The sequence below is a fragment of the Lygodium microphyllum genome, chromosome 5, assembly GCF_053477565.2.
Source record: "Lygodium microphyllum isolate KBCC chromosome 5, Lygodium_microphyllum_v1.1.10, whole genome shotgun sequence".
Lineage (NCBI taxonomy): Eukaryota > Viridiplantae > Streptophyta > Polypodiopsida > Schizaeales > Lygodiaceae > Lygodium > Lygodium microphyllum.
Genome location: NC_141139.1, coordinates 114638265 through 114655984, shown reverse-complemented (window position 1 = coordinate 114655984; position 17720 = coordinate 114638265). Strand labels below are relative to the sequence as shown.

The 17720-nt window shown below is 37.2% G+C and overlaps 1 protein-coding gene across 1 annotated transcript; it reads left to right on the top strand.

Moving 5' to 3' along the window:
- Positions 1-389: 389 nt before the first annotated feature.
- LOC148036310 (cholesterol 22-monohydroxylase CYP90B52-like) lies at positions 390-14386 on the top strand. The gene is made up of 10 exons (XM_087679131.1): positions 390-413; positions 533-888; positions 1614-1935; positions 2110-2256; positions 2831-3073; positions 3458-3550; positions 6952-7030; positions 7132-7244; positions 7471-7589; positions 14260-14386. The coding sequence occupies exons 2-10, from the start codon at positions 599-601 to the stop codon at positions 14354-14356; spliced, it is 1503 nt and encodes a 500-aa protein (XP_087535257.1). The 5' UTR covers positions 390-413; positions 533-598; the 3' UTR covers positions 14357-14386.
- The last annotated feature ends 3334 nt before the right edge of the window (positions 14387-17720 follow it).

Genomic DNA, 17720 nt, shown 5'->3' with positions numbered 1-17720 from the left:
AAAAAAAGAAATAGTCAGGAATATCAGGACTGCAGCGTAAGTTGAAAATTGCTGGGACGCGAGGCTTTGGTGTAAAAGGGTCCCACATCCGTCATGGGAAACTTGCGAGACGCGGGACCAGCGGTAGGTGCCCGGCCCCCCCGCGAGAGTGGTTTTTTTGTTTTTCCCTCTTTTGTGTTGGGTAGAAGGGAGTATTTCCGTTTTCCTGTGCTTGTGAACATGCAAAAATAGAAAGACTGCTCGGGTCGCGGGTCTGTTGGTCAAAATCTGTACAGGATATCCCGTCTTACCTTCGTTTTTAACCCCCCCGACGACCCGCATTCTCAACCCGCTCCATTTAAGGCTGATAGGCTAATCAGCTCCCATTCACAATACGCCGGTGTCGGGACCTTTCCTGCTCAGTGCTCACTGAGGTGAGTACTCCCCTCTTCCACCTTCTCTAGATGGTATCTTAGATCTCCCCAGTAAGCTAGGCCTCCTGCGTGGATTCTCTATACAGAAAAAAGCTACATCGCATGTGTTGTTTCTGCAGCATTGGCTGATTCAAGCTCTGATTACAGACGCACGAGCTAATATCATTCTACGGCTTGACAGGGTCATGTCGATGATCATGATCGGAAATATGGTGGATGCGCAGCTGGTGGCCGCCGCACTTCTCATCGGAATGTTGGTTTCTTACGTAGTGATGAATCGTGTACTGCCAAGAAGAAGAAGAAGAAGAAGTAGTAGTAGTAGTAGTAGCAGCAGTAGTAGAGGCCATGTTGAATATTATGCGTTGCCTCCAGGCAGTATATTGGGGCGCCTTCCCGTTATCGGAGAAACCCTGGAGTACGTTCGCCCCAACCACAGCCTTTCCCCAGGGGCCTTTCTAACTCAGCGAATCCAACGGTAAAATCTTTAACTCACCAGTATCTCGCACCACGTAGTTGTTGGCAATAATCTAAGAGCATTGTCTCTAATATTGCAATATTGCACGACCTCGTAATTCGTGAGGCTGCCAACAATTCTCTTAGATTCATCCAACGGTATTTCTTAACTCAGGATTATCTCGCACCACGTAATTGTTGGCATGTTGTAAGAGGATTGTCGCAATTGATCATGGTGTGCTAGCTACAGGAAAGCCCTTGCTGCGACTGGCAGCTGCTGGCGACTGGCAGCTCCTGCTGACACCGGCAACCCTGCATGCCCACATATTGTGCGGATACTGGGGGGTGTTCTCAATTTGAATTCTGTTGCAAGGGTGTGTGTATGAGGACAAAACCTTCATGTAGATACTAGAACCCCAAATTGAAGCATATCCAAGGCGATAAGAGCTGTTGTGCCAATGAGCCGTAGCCTTACTGGTAGAGGTGGGTATGCGAGTTTTTATCCGTCGAAAGATCGAATGCTCCCAGCTGTTGTGCGACAGCTCGGCACTCGCCGGTGAAAATCCGGCATAATAAAAATTAGCCATTGGGCATGCATTCTTAATAATTTAAAAAAAGCCATTCGGCATGCATTGTTTAAAAAACAAAGAGCTGCTGGGGTACATTTGCAGTGTCGAAGGCCAATTTGTGTGTTTCTAATGGAGTCCGTATATGTAGTTACATTTTATATATATATCGTGGCTGCAGGTACGGAAAGGTGTTCAAATCACACCTCTTTGGAGATCCCGTCATCGTTTCTACAGATGCCAAATTTAACCAGTTTATTTTGCAAAAAGAGGGAAGTCTCTTCAAAAGCAGTTACCCCCGCTCCATTCTCAACATCATAGGGAAGCGGAATACCACGGAAATTCATGGGGAGACTCACAAGGCAGTAAGGAGCGCAGTACTGAATGTGGTTGGCGCCCGAATTCGCAGCGAGAAAGTGGTGGGCTTTATATCGCACCAAATCCTGCAGAAAATGAGGTCTTGGGAGGGTCGAGTCATTCACTTTCAGGAAGAAGCAGCACGGGTATGTATCTAGTATGTACTATGTACGTTATAATTAGTGTTGCCGAAGCTGGTGATGTCGTCGTCGTCGTCATCCGCACAGTCATGAAGAACTGTAGTGAGGATTTGTCTAAACCTTCTTATGGTGCAATAACACTGATGACGCGCCATCTCTGGTTGAATCTTTGGCCTGCAGCTATCTTTCAATTTGGTGATAAACCAGCTCCTAAGTCTTGACGCTACAGAGCATGACTACCTTTTCCAGAACTTTGAAGCTCTTGTTGACGGGGTGCTACGTGTTCCAATCAACCTACGTGGTATGCCATACAGAAGATCCATGCAGGTTATATTCAACTACATCCTTGATGCAACCCAAATCTAAGAAGCCCAACTCATGTTCATCTTCGACTTAGCAATGTTTTTTATGCATTTTTAGTACTAGCTTGTAATCGTACACGATATGTACAAGCTGTGACCAGTCACACGACTACTATGCCGTTTTGAACATAATCATAATATTCTACTCTCAAAGGCGCTGTTTAACTATGCCGACTAGTCGTGATCTTTGTCATGATCACACAGGCTTAGTTGGGATGCACCAAATTGCCTACAATCGCTCCATGACTTGCAAATTTGCCGTGCACCACAGTAAGTTTCCCAAGTAAAATTATATATAAAATCTCCCAAACTACGTGTAGTAGGAGGCGGTTGATTGAATCCACAGCTATCGAGGGGGACCTCCAAACTTAGTAGGCTATATGGAGCCCTAGTCATATGTACTCAATATAGAATTTTGTCATTGCAAGTAATGAAGAGCCACAGATAGGTACATAAAAGTTCTCATTGACCGGTATGGACACTAATGCTCTGTGTGTGCATGCATGGCGAATAACTTGGAGCTTTTTCGGCTTATACAGGCAAGAAGTAACGTGATCAAGGTGATAGAGAGGGTGATTTCCGAGAAAAGATCCAAGCCGGAAAGAGGAATCAGCGATGTATTGGATGGTCTTCTGGCTGCGGAGGGAAGCGCAGTGACTCGTGACATTACTATCGACGTCATGGTTGGGGTTATCTTTGCAGCCTACGAAACCACAACCTCCATTCTCACATTCGCGACAAAATTTATCACAGACAACCCACCAGTTTTGAAAGAGCTCCAGGTATAACATTTGTTGTTCATAACAATATCGTGGCCGAATGATCAAATATGCATTATATGCAAGCTTCCTCATAAGAGTCCTTGCCTCTAGGAGTCCAAAAGAACCGGTCTAGATCGATAACATCGTTCTCACTCGTCATTTCCCCATGACTAAACATTTAGTGGATATTGTAAGAACTAGGGAACTAGTCGAGGTCATATTACCCTAGTATATATTAGCTAACACCACCCGATACCCCCCTACCCCCCCAAACACACACACACACACACACACAACAAAAAAAGCACAAAAATCTATGCATATACCAAAACACATATGTATGCTATACTATTTTGATAGGCATAAATTCATTTGAATGCCTTACATTTTCTTGTAATTTATAAGGAGGAGCACTCACGCATCTTGGATCAAACAACTTCAGCTACAAAGGCCACATTGACATGGGATTCTTACAAGTTGATGTCATTTACAGAAAAGGTGCAATTTTTGCTTTTGTCACACTTGATTGTGTCGGTAAAATATTATTTTAGGCGTGCTTTTCTATGATTTGTCATCCTCAATCTGTTAGCCAGCTCAAGTTTAATTAACTACGTGCCTTCTATTGTGAACTGCATAAGTACTCCTATTGACAGTAGATCCACCTACTATCCTTTAGTTATTTCCCAATTCCATTTAAGGCTATAAGTTACATGTAAAGATTGTAGATGACCTGGACCTCTATGTTTACATACTGCCACTTGTTGCACACTAGGCCACTTGGCAACTTCTCCCTCATCTTTATCTCTCTTGATACTCATGCGTGCACACACATATTCTCTTCTCTCTCTCTCTCTCTCTCTCTCTCTCTCTCCCCCTTTCCTATTTTTCTCTTCTTCTTTCTCCCTACTTACTCATGTTTTTCCTTTCTTTGTCTTCTCCCCCCCCCCAATCTCCACTCTTTCAAGTTCTCTTCTTCTCCTTCTTTTTCTTTTCTTTTTCATCATCATCATCTTCTTCAACATCTTCTCTCTCTCTCTCTCTCTCTCTCTCTCTCTCTCTCATCCATTCTTTCTATCCACTCACTCTCTTTCCAAAAAATTTCCCCCTTCTTTGTCCATTCTTTCCCATATCACTCACTCACTCACTCACTCACTCTGTGTGTGTGTGTGTGTGTGTGTGTGTGTGTGTGTGTGTGTGTGTGTGTGTGTGTGTGTGTGTGTGTGTGTGTGTGTGTGTGTGTGTGTGTGTGTGTGTGTGTGTGTGTGTGTGTGTGTGTGTGTGTGTGTGTGTGCGCACCCTACCTATGTGGCCTACAAAGTTTGTGTGCCCACATCCTTGCTACTTTGTTTAGCCTTCCACATCCTACCAACCCCACCCTCTACTATTTGCATATGCATGCGCTTATGGGTGTGCGTGCACACACACACACACACACACACACACACACACACACACACACAGAATAAAAAGGACTATTCTTTGTGAGATTGAAAGGGTAGAGAATATATTTGCATATTTGAATGTGGTTTAGACATATTAGAGATTGAGACCTCTCTAAGCCACAACTAGAATAATATATTATAGCTATTGAATGAGAGCATCGTATAGTGTTGCATTTAATTACATGTATAAACACTGGGTAATATGTGATATTTCATGACATAGAGAAGGTATTCTATTTATGAGAGTCACTTACCACAAAGAAGAAAGAAAACTTTTCCAAAAACAACAAAAACAAGGTATTCTAATAACAAGAGTCATTTACCACAAAGAACTAAGGAAATTTTCCAAGTGGCTAGACCATCTCTTCCCCTTTCTCTCCCTACAAATTTTTTGGATGTATGTATGTATGTATGTATATGTAAAATTTAAAGATAGTTTTTACATATGGCTTTCAGATGAAGCTCTCATTTGCCTTATAAATTGTGTACATGCATGCTTCCATAGCAATCATTGATTGTCTTTAAAAGTAAGGTTAGTAATCTCCCCCTTAAACGGAGAATCCATGTTTTGGCTACTTTTAGGAACATACTCCATGGCTATGGATTTAAGAGTCTTATATATTCCAACCATCTACATATTTTGAGGTTAGTGCAATCAAGGCTTGAGCACCCATACGTTAATGATCAATTTGTCTACAATTAGAGTAGACCAAGATGGACATATTTCCCATGAAGTTGGGGTAAGCTCACTCATCTTTATAGGTATAGATGTGCAACTTTTGAATCCATGGCATGGCTCTAAGCACACAATGGGGAGGTACCACAAACCAACTTTATCCCATCCACTTAACATGTCTAGTATTGAGACACACTATGGTAAGGGGTCTTATATGAGCATGCATGCACACACACACACATATCTAGACACACTATGCTAAGTCTGTGCTTGCACACATGCACACACACACACTCTCTCTCTCAGTAAGGGAACTTTAGATAGCTCTCTCTCTCTCTCTCTCTCTCTCTCTCTCTCTCTCTCTCTCTCTCTCTCTCTCTCTCTCTCTCTCTCTCTCTCTCTCTCTCTCTCTCTCTCTCTCTCTCTCTCTCTCTCTCTCTCTCTCTCTCTCTCTCTCTCTCTCTCTCTCTCTCTCTCTCTCTCTCTCTCTCTCTCTCTCATATTCAACATATACTTACTCTTTATATGTTTATCACCTTAATGAGAATTTAAATGTAAATGCAAATGTAAATTCCCTCAATCTTATATGCATATCCTACCAATCATATTTCATGATATCTATATAATATAGCTTATATAGTCACCCTCTCTTCCATCCCCTTGTTCTCTTATGGATACCTATGAGTATATTGTATGTGTGTGTGTGTGAGCTTGTGTTGTATAAATATATATATGAGTCTATATCTATGTATATAATGCAAGGAGATCTACATCAATTTTCAATGAAGAACTAGCAAAGCCAAAAATCTTTCGTTCTTAAGTCATGGTGGGAGTAAAAACTATGCTCCAAAGCATGTCTATTCTTTATACACGTAACAATGATTTAATAATATAGAAAAAGTAATAAATAAAAGTTAAAGGCATTATTTAGCTTTTATAAAAACACCCTTATATTTAAGTAAAAAAATTTATTTAAAGCCTTTAATGGATCTCAAAATGGAAGGCATTGGTTGCAAATTGTTTCTCACCTCATAATGACGTGGCCAAAATATGGTTTATGTCCATGAAATACGATTAAAATTCCTTACCATGTTCACAAAATAGATGTGGAAAGTTGTTGAGAGTAGACAATATTAATTTTCCCTAAAACATAAAATTGTTCAAGCTCATATTTATAGAGGAAACAAATTTGCCAACCATTCTCTCATGAGATATGCTCCCTCTTTCAACTTGTGCAAGCCATACTATGAATCCACCACATGGTTGGATCTTAGATTTTTCATACTTTCAGTAAGATGTATTAACAAGAGTATTACTCATATTTTTAGCTAAAGGTAGAAACCCTTAGGAGGGTAAGGCATCATGGAGCCACTCAATTGTGTGTTTTGAACCTCTGACCATAGAAATTCACACACACTCCTAAAGGCTTAGTCCGAGGCTCATTGGTTCCTCATCTAAAAAGTGCATAAAAGTTGTGATGTCTACTTAACTAAGCAAGTTTAATTGTTTAGAAGACTTCACTTTATGCTTTTTCACTTTACATGGGGCCCTATAAGTTTAAGGAAAACCTTTGTATGTGGCCCTATAACTTTAAGGAAAGACTTTGTTGCCTTACTTTACTTGATAGTGTAATTTTGTTGAAGTAAATTGAGGTGATAAGGATGAATGAGGATTCACGATTCATGAACTAAGCCATTAACTTTCAATATACCCACCCATAGCCCAACTTTCTAGAGAGATTTGGTCTCATTTGCTTGTGTTTTGTGAACATTTGTATACAGGTAGTTAATGAGACATTACGACTTGCAAATCCAGGTGAGATTGTTTTCAGAGAAGCACTGAAGGATGTGGAGGTGAATGGTAAGTCAAGTGTTGTGGTAATTGCTTGCTTTTTCAAAGTTTACAAAGACAATAAAGATATGTATCTACTTATTGCAACACATGGCCTTCATACCATTCAGGGTATATCATTCCAAAGGGTTGGAAAATAATGCCTTGTTTTATCCCTACTCATATGGATGCAAACAACTTCCCAGATCCTCTAAGTTTCAACCCTTGGCGGTGGAATAATCAGGCATGAATATTCTTATCTTCTTCCTTGAATTTGGCATTGTACTTTGAATGAGGTATTTATATTAATTAAGGATGCTTGTTTGTAGTTATTGCATAATCAAAGTAAATACATCACCTCATCATGCCATTTTCTAAACAAGGAACTTGGAAGAGTGGCTCATTAGTGTGTTTAATGTGGTGGTTGTATTGGGTAAGATTGAATCATCAATTCTAGTGAATTGATGCAGGAACACCTAGGCAATGCAGAATTCATGCCATTTGGAGGGGGCATTCGTCAATGTGCAGGGAAGGAACTAGCCAAGTTGGAGGTTTCCCTTTTCATTCACCATCTCGTTACCAGATGCAGGTAAAAAATTTATTGTCATGTTAAGGAAATGTCTCCAGAATGTTTTTATGTTTTAGTGCTCTTTAAGAGAAAATTCAACACTTTCTTACATGTGTTTAAAAGAAATACCATGATAATGGACATTGCACTTGACTAAAATTCTAAATTGTTTAAAAGAATAAATGGTTGAACCAAAACATGATTATGGGCACTACATTTGACCAAAATTCCAATTTGAAGAGTGGAAAATCTCACCCTCTAGATAGAATTGAATGTAAGCATGGGTCACACATTTAAAACAAGTCCCATATACTAGTCTTCTGTGGGTTCACAAACATTGGCAGATTTTAGACCACTTTGACTTTGGATTGTATAAGAGCTATAGGTGACTTGGGCCCATCTTTTGATTTTTAAAGATATACACTAACATTTATTGTGTTTTGGAATTTTTAAGGATAAATATTGATTCTCAACTAATGGATTAATGAGAATATCAAATATTTTGCTTAGCTAAAATAGCTTGGACTTCTTAAGGAATCCTAATAAATCATCAGTGGGAAAATGTTTGCTTGTAATTTTTTTCATGGTGGTTGTGCAATCGAATGCGAATCTAAGATAACACAAAAAAAACCCATTACAATAGTCAATGCCCTTATTGAAAAGGAGAAAATGACATAAGTACAAAAGCTTAATGTTTGAGTTTCAAGTGTGTCAAGGACCTTCTATGGGATATCAATGGTCATCCTCTTTAGAGCCTCACCATGCCTAAGTGCATTACTTAGCATGGAGGGGCTCTATTGGGAAAGAATTATGGCCACAAACAAGTCCATACATGTGTGAATGCCACAATTCAATGCACAAAAAGATGCAATCCATAAACAAAAAGTATAATAAATAATTAGAAAACGATTTTCATAAAGAGAGAGAGAGAGAGAGAGAGGAAGGCACATGCATGCTGCCATGTACTCAAACTTGCAGGAGTCTACTTATCAACTTAGTATATCATTATTTTTAGTGATAAATCTTGCACTTGTTGGAGTCCCACAATTTGAGGAGCACAAGTCAAGTAATTGAGGCACACTCACATTAACTTGCCTCCATTGACTCACATTAAATTGAGGCACAAGTCAATTGACCTAGGCCCACTACCCCAACAAAGCCTTGCAAAAAGGGGAGTTTTAACAAAGGGTTAGTGGGGTTTTCAGTGCATGTCAACTCTAATTCATTAGTCCAAATCTCGATGTAATTGATCACTAATAGGAACATAATGAATCCTTTATGTCACCCATTAATGTTCAAAATCTTGCTTTTAAAATGTTTCCCTTCTCCTTGATGGGATTGCAAGGAAGTGAGAGCCCTCAAGTACTTGGGTTTACACTACAAGATTTTGTTTTATAGAGTTGGTTGAAGGAGTGTCCTTGGTGATGGGAGCTAATTGATAGCTAGTTGGTATCCTTGGGGCTTGGTTTATATGCAAAATCACAATGCATTAGAGTCTTTGAAGGTGGATGTATTCTGTTAACAAATATTATTGTGGCTTTTATATCTAAAGCCAAGTTGAGATGTTAAAGGAGATATGTTAAAGGATGTATAGAATAGGAGACTACAAGCAACTAGCTTATTTATGGTTGGACCTTGTTTATATCTAGTGAAGTGAGATTGAGCTATCGGAGGATAGATAGAGTAGGATATTGTAGGCAAAAAGTAGTTTACATATGATATTGGTTGGAGAGTGCCTTCTTTATTGAGGCTAATGATATTCCCATGTAGCATCTATACCAACCACCTATTTGCCACTTCTTTTCCTTTTGCTATATTAAAGAGACTAGATAGAGTGTCGGTGAGTTTATTGGGGCATCTTTCCCTCTTCTTTTGCATATTTTTATCTCAAATCATGGGATTCATGTAGACTTCAGAGTTGACTTTTCACCTAGTAGTAAAGTTTGTTTCATGGAAAAGTGCATGTTTGGTTGATGATATAGTAGGATTGTTGATGTTAGGAGCATGTTGTTCAAATTGATAGAGGCCTTTGTAGTTGTACTTAGAAATATTTCCTACTCATAGAGAAGATACAAACCACCTCTTTCAACTAAAACTTTATAGAAGCGCTAATGTGACATCTTAGATAACTATGTTATCGTAGATAATTACAACTCCTCACAAGGATGAACATAAAAAAACTGTCAAAGCACAATATATAATTGCAACTCCTCATAGGGATGAGCAACATAAAAACTCTTAATACACAACAATAATGAAACATATTAACAACACACTTGAATGTAATGCATCCTTTATAGCTTTGTAAAAGCACCAATTGGCCATAGCCTCCTTCAAATAAACAACAAACCTTTGCATTGCTAGCCCATACTACCAAGCCCTCCTAGAAAGGAGGTAAATCTTGGTCAAAGTTTAAAGAATAAAAAGTAGACCACTCCTCAAACCACCTCGTGATGGCATTTTTCCAACTTGGATAAGATAGACCTAGGTTCTCAAAGAGTGGTGCCCTATGGCCCTAGAATGTATTAGTAGAAACCCATAGAATAAGAATCATGCCACACATAGAGTCCATCCTTGATTTTCAAAATAAAGGTGTCTATAGCTTTAGTAAGTAAGAAGGAAAAAGGGTATACACCATGAAAGCTCAACTTGTTTAGCATCTAAAAGTCCTAGTAGGTCTAGCTATGACCCTAAGTCTCCCCTAAGTGCAAAAGAGGCATCACCCTTCAACCCCTGCAATAAGGAAATTATGCATCTTCTTCATGACAAAATGTAGACAAAAATCAAAATTTGTTTGTTATGTAGCATATGATGAATGCTATTAAAAAAAATAGAACACATGATGATGTATGGTGTATTGATTTAGGTATATCTAATCATATGACAAACAATGTTGAATGGTTTGGAAAGATGTAGAATTTACAAAATCCAGGTTATATGCATATGGGTGATGATTTATGCCACTCAATTTCACACATTAGAAAAGTTTCATTGTCCTTGCATGACGGTCAAATAAAGAGTATGTCAAATGTATTACATGTACCATCTATCACAAAGAATTTAGTGTCTGGGAAAAATGGTAGAGCAAGGGCTACAAATTACATTTAATGTAAAAGGCTTTTTTGTAGAAGACTTTAATGATAAGTACCGGTTGGTTGCAAAACAAAGTAGAGTTGGTTGCATGTCCACTTTAGATGTTGGAATTCTTGCTGTGAATGTTGCTATGTGTGCTAAAGGCAAAGGAGTGGTTGTGAACATTGAAATATGATGACACAAATATATTAGACATGCGAATGTAAAAAGATTAAAATGCATACAATCCAAAGGGTCGATTACAAGGTTGCTTGCTTTTAAAGTCACACAATTTCATAAAGCATGTGAAGCATGTTAGTTTGGTAAGTAGACAAGATAACCTTTTTCACATGATAGAGATATGAGTAGGACTATACTTCATGTTGTGCATATAGATGTTTGGCGACCTACACAAAACATATCTCTTGGTGGCAGTAAATGTTTTGTCATGTTTATTGATGATTCGTTTAAGAAAGCTATGGGTGTATTTCATGAAGGAAAAGAGTGATTTGTTTGAGCACTTCAAAACTTTCAAGGCTATTGTTGAAATAGAAATAGGCTTGAAAGTTAAGTTTTTGAGGTTAGACGGAGGGGGAGGAGTATTTATCTAATGAGTTCAGTGACTTTTTGAGTTCTCATGGGAAAAAGAGAGGCGGTTTACTTGCAAGTATATCCCACATCAAATAGGATTGCAAAAAGGAAAAATAAACATATTATAAAAGTTTCATGGGCATCGAATAAAAAGAATTTGTCAAAATATAATTTATTTGAATCTATTCATATTGTTGTCTATATTATGAACAGAACTCCCACAACTTCAGTTCATAGGATGATCCTTGAAGAATGCCTTACAAGCAAGAAACCCAATGTGTCACACCAGAAAGTGTTTGGTTTTATTGCATAGAGAGCATATAGTAATGTAAAGGCTCGACTGAGTGATCTAATGATATGTAGGTCTAGCACGATCACATACCTTGCTAAAATATTTGGTTTAAAAGGTTATATGGTAAAGGTGGTTGAGGATGTTGTGTCCACTTGTTTTTAGGATGTTGTTGGTCATGCTCATTGTGGGATGCAGCAATGAATGAGGAGATGGGTCCATTAGAGATGAATAAGACTTGGAATCTAGTATCATTGCCTAAGCTTAGGCAAGAAAGTTGTTGGTCATAGGTAAGTCTATAAAATTAAGCATAATGCTAATGGTTTTATTAGCAAGTATAATCTAAGTTGATTGTAAATTTAGTCTTAGCTCAAACATATGGCATAGATTATAAAGAGATATTTAGTCTAGTTTCTAGGATGACAAATCTTAGACGTGTGATTGATTTGGCAACAACCAAAGGTTAGACTTTGTAGAAAATGGATGTAAAGAATGCCTTCTTGCATGGTGAATTGCAAGAAGATGTATATTTGGAGTAGCCAACAGGTTATGAGGATTTAGAGCATTCCACATATGTGTGCAACTCTATGGATTGAAGCAAGCACCTAAAGCATGGTTTGACAAGAATGGAGAGTATCTTATCAACATTGACTTTTATGTCATTGATATTAATCATTCACTTTATGTGAGAAAGGGAGATGTCAGTTTGTTCATCATAGTCATCTATGTGAATAACTTGATTATTACATGTGACAATGATAATGAGATTGCTAAAGTCAAAGATCTTTTGAAGAAGAAGTTTGAGATGAAGAATTGGGGTAAACTAAGGTACTTTCTTGGTATGGAGGTGTTCAAATATGATGATGGTATATGGTTGTCCCAAAGGTAGTGCTAGTGGAGCAAAATGTGAATTTAAGTATTGATGTTGGGGATGAGATAGAAGACCCTACTATGTTCTAGAGGATAGTAGGAAGTATGATTTACATGATTATCACAAGGCTAACCTTGAGTTATGATGTTGTCCTTGTTAGTCAATTTATGTAGAGGCCTAGAAATCCTCATTTAAATGCAGTTAGACATATATTGAGATTTGTAAAGTCTACTTTGCATTATGGACTTTTTTAGAAGGCAAGTAAGGATATATAAGTGTTTGGATACATAGATGCAGATCAGGCTAGTAGTATGTTTGATAGAAGATCTACCAACATATTCATGTTTTGCCTTGGTAGTACATTAGTTATGTGGAGTAGCAAAAAGTAACCTACATTTGCTTGATCAAGTACAAAGGCTGAGTACACAAGTGTTACTATGGCAGAGTGGTAGGTGGTATAGCTACAAAAGTTATTGGGTGATTTGGATTGGCAGGAAGATGGTCTAATTGTCATTCATTGTGATAGTATGAGTAGCATACAATTAGCTAAAACCCAATGTTCCATACTAGGACAAAGTACATTGAGGTGCATTACCACTTTATGAGAGAAAATATGCTTGCAAGTGAGATTGACTTGGTATATGTCATCACATAGGATCAGATAGCTCATATTTTCACAAAGGCATTGGATGCAAAGAAGCTTCAAAAATTTTGAAGCTTACTTGGATTTGTAGAGATATAGTTGAGCTTGAGGGGGACCATTGAGATAGTAAGCTCAACACGTGCAGGAATTGATGATGGACCACCTAGTTAGATGGATCCATACATCTACACTTGGCATGTTGGTGGTCAACTATTACATGGCCATTGACTTGTTTCTTATTATATTTGGTTTATTGCACCTATATATAGCTAGGATAGTTAGAGTATCACTGTCAATTAGTATAGTTTGTTATGCACTGTTTGACTTTATAGACCACGTTCATTTGTGTTATATCTTATTTATACTTTATGTACATTGCATTGTGGGTGAAAGAAGAAGAAGAAACTAACAAGAAAATGTTTTGGTCTCCATCTCTCTTCTTGTGTTCTTGAGTGAGCTTTCTATTGTATATATGGTGTGTGTTTGGCACAACCACTCAAGAAAATCCCCCCACCACGTGATTCGTGACAACTATGGCTTTCTTCATGGAGAAGGTGGGGCCTTATTCTGTGATTTCTCTTGTTTTTCTTGGATTTTTTAACTTAAGGTTTTTACATTTGATATTTGAGATGCTAGATTTGCCATGCAGTTCACTTCTCAACTCTCTCTACGTGTATGTATGTATGTGTATGTGTATATACACACACACATGTGTGTGTATGTGTGTACACATGTCTGCATGTGTATGTGTGTGTGTTTATACACATATTACATACAAACACACACACACACACACATAGAGATATGCATACATGCATACATATGTACACACATGAAAACACACACACACACACACACACACACACACACACATGTTACACATTACTATTTATAATGCAAATTTCTTTCTTCGCCTTGTCATGGCATGTGTCCAATTCATATTCCCCATATTGGATGTAAATATAATGACAATACAAACTTTTTATTCACCATCTTATTTTGGGTTTGGGGTGAGAAAATGCTTCACTTTTGAGCTTTTATTTCTCAAGTCCACAGGTGTCATTCTATAGGAGGGTATGAATGCACAAGTGGTTTCTTCTAAATTTGGTTTTTTGAGAAACTATGTCTTCATATGTCATGCCATCTTTGAATCATTTGTAATTGATTCTTAAAATTTGGTAGCATATGTTGCTATTCATCTAAAGAAGTAACGTTATATATGCAGATGGGAGAAAGTGGAGGAAGATGAGATTATACGATCTCGAGGTGCAAAATTGAAGAAAGGCCTCCCCCTTTACTTTCAAGAATGTAAATGTTTCTGAAATGGGAGCCATGTAACTATTTTGTCCTTATTAATATTAGTAATTTTGCAATCATTTTGTGAAATTGAAGCATGTTTCAAATTTTTTTTTTCATTGGTTCTCTCTATAATCTCATCTCATTTACCATTTTAAACAACCTTTTGTGCTAAAGTTAGACCACTTGTGAAGAAGGATCAATTCAAAGCTCAAACCATCCATGATAAAAACCATGTATACTCATCCATTGGTTAGGAAAATCATCTAGATATGCCATTGAAAAAGAATATGGTGATTCATGCTTTCATTATGCATGTAGATTGCAAAGACTAACAACTATTCATTCTATTATATGTATACTTAGCTTATGATAATACCAAAAAAATAAAAAATCTATTGAATCAATCATTTAATTATAAACACAAAAATGGTTAAAAATACAAGTAAATGAAGACAATGAGGATAAAAATTATAACCTACACAACTAGTTTATAGTCATATGTTTAAGTAAAGAAACCTTTATTGTATATATGTTCTATCCAATACTTGAAGCTTTCTATAATGATCGCAAATTTCCCTTGATTGTATTTTTTTGGGTCAACTGTATATATGTTGTAGGATCTTTGAATGATAATCACAAATTTTTCTTGAATCTATTTTTTTGGGTCAAGCCTTTTATGCAAAATTTGTGTGGGTTCATGACTGTGGGTCAAAATCTTCAACTTTGGTGTAAAGACAAATGGTGTTAAACATGGTATCTAAAAATGAGATTTTAAAATCAATGATTAAATGACTTTGAAAATGTGGCTAGATATTTCAAAGATACATTCTTTATGAAACCAACAAGATATCCATGACATTGGTAGGAATGCACAGTAATGTGCTAAATATACTCAAAAACATATTCATGATAGTTAAGTAAGTGTGCATAGAAATGCCTTTCGTAGCATAGCCATATTTACATAAATTATGATTCTCGACCTCTAGTTAGGTTTCCATTCTATTGTATGTGGTCAAGGAGTGCAAAAGCATCATCTAATAAGAAGGTGGAGAACCATTTGCAACTTCATAACTTAATTATTCATTTAAGATCCCAACTTTGTGCTTGTAGCTTTCAATATTCCACTTCTAGCTAAAAGGCTTGCACCTCGTATGTACATAACCAAAAGTGTTTTGTGCCTTAATGTCCTGTGTTGATAGAGTGAAGCCTTATTTGGCAAAAAATTTGACCAATGATCATGGCCATTATTTTTTAGGACTATTTTATTTGTCATGTTCAACTTAATCTATGTCTCTTTTGCACCCTTACATTTGATAGGCCAACCAAACCAAACTCTATTCTATCCTGGCTCTTCCATACTTGTTGTCTTCATAATATGTATCAACAATACACTTATTGAAACTAGTATACTACCACTTTCTCACTCTTGGCTTGTGCTTTGTTCCTTTATTAGTTTCTTTCCATAAAGCATTGGTATAACAAGTGTGACAATCCAATATGTTGCCAATCTACTAACTTCACTAGATATTTCCATTTTGGCATTTCTTTTTTATGATCTTATCTATTGATTGAAAGAACATGTTTCTCACACATTTGTGGACAATGGATCCTCACTTGCTCCAAAATAAAGATGGGGGCAAATCAGTTTTCTATGCTTTGCATAAAATAGCTCGTGATAATGGAGAAAAATGCTTTTAAACTTTGTTGAGTCAATGTTTAGAACTCTATTGATTGAATGTTTAGAATTTTCTATCATCTCCATTGATTAACTTTGGGCATGGTAAGAAGAGAAAACTCAACTTCAACCTCATTGGCATCATTCTAGTATTTTCCCTTGAAAGCCATGGTCCCAAAGAAGAATGATGCCACATGACCAAGCCCTGATGTGCATTTGTTCTCATTTTTAAATAATAGAATGGAACACATGAATAATAAAAAGATACCACAATAGTGAAAATAAAAGACTTCACAACCTCTTCACATCTCATCAAAATACTTCATTGAATTGGTTCATCACCTCAAAATTACAAATGTTAGATTAGTATATTCAAAGCTTTATGTTTAAATTATTGATTCTACAATATTCTCATTCATTGAATGGGCATAAGTGAGAGGTCATTTCCATAGGTACACATGGATTAGAGTATCGTAGAGAGTGGTTATACATATAGCGGGAAACTAACATAGATTAGAGATGGCATAAAAGAGGAGCTGAGAGAGTGTATCCTAGGATTATATTTGAGTGTATATGTATGTGCATTGCTTGTACTAGTGCTTCCACAACCTTATCTCTCATGGCAAGCTTTTATCTCTAGCTTATGGTGCTTCCACAACCTTGTCTCACATGCCAAGCTTCTACGAGAGAGAGAGAGAGAGAGAGAGAGAGAGAGAGAGAGAGAGAGAGAGAATCTTAGAGATATCTCAGAAAAAATGTCTTCAAAGAGAAATATTAGAGAGAGGAGGAGTGTTTGAGTTTGAGTTTGAGTTTGAGTTTGAGTTTGAGTATCTTATTTTGTGAGTTTGAGTTTCAAGTATCTTTGGATTGTAGCAAAGCTCTATACTACTACTTTGAAGGATGTTGCTAATGATTGTATATATGTTATCCTTGGATTGGAAGTTTTGAGTTTGTCTATGAGGCTTATACGTCTACTATGAAATAGGAGACTCAATGCTCACTATATCACTTGGTCTATGGAAAGAAAGCTTTTCTTCCTATAAAAGTATACATACCTATAGTCAAAGTGCTAATAAAGAAGTTGGAGCAAGGAGGGAATAAGTTTCAAGAAAGGCTACACAACTTATAGGAGATGCAACTTAATCACTTGTAAGCATAGGAATACTACAAGGATATGCTTGAGAAGAGAGTGAAGATTGCCAATGAGAAAGTCAAATAGAGGAAAATATGACCTTATGTTAAGATACAATAGTGTGATTTGGACTATATTTTTCAAATCAAATTCCAATTGGTGCCAAGGACCATTCCAATTTCATTAGAAATTTTGGAATAGTACTTATCAATTGAAAACCTTGATGGGACACTCCATAAGGGAAATGTAAATGGGTACAAACTCAAGATGTATTTTGCCCAATTGATGGCCCTAGTGCAATGCAACATCAAAGATCGAGGCACATCTCATGTTTGCTAGGGCTTAGAGGAGGATTACAATATTGATAGCTTTTTTTATGTTTCTAAGTATAATTATGCTCTAACAATTAGTAGGGAGAGGCAAACATGCTGCACTGGTGGCTATAGACTTCAAAAGTATTTATTTAAATTCATGGCCCTAGTGTAAGACAATGTCAAAGACCAAGGCATAGGTGATGTTTGTTAGGGCTTAGAGAAGGATTAAAATATTGACAATTTTTTTAATGCTACTGAGCATTATT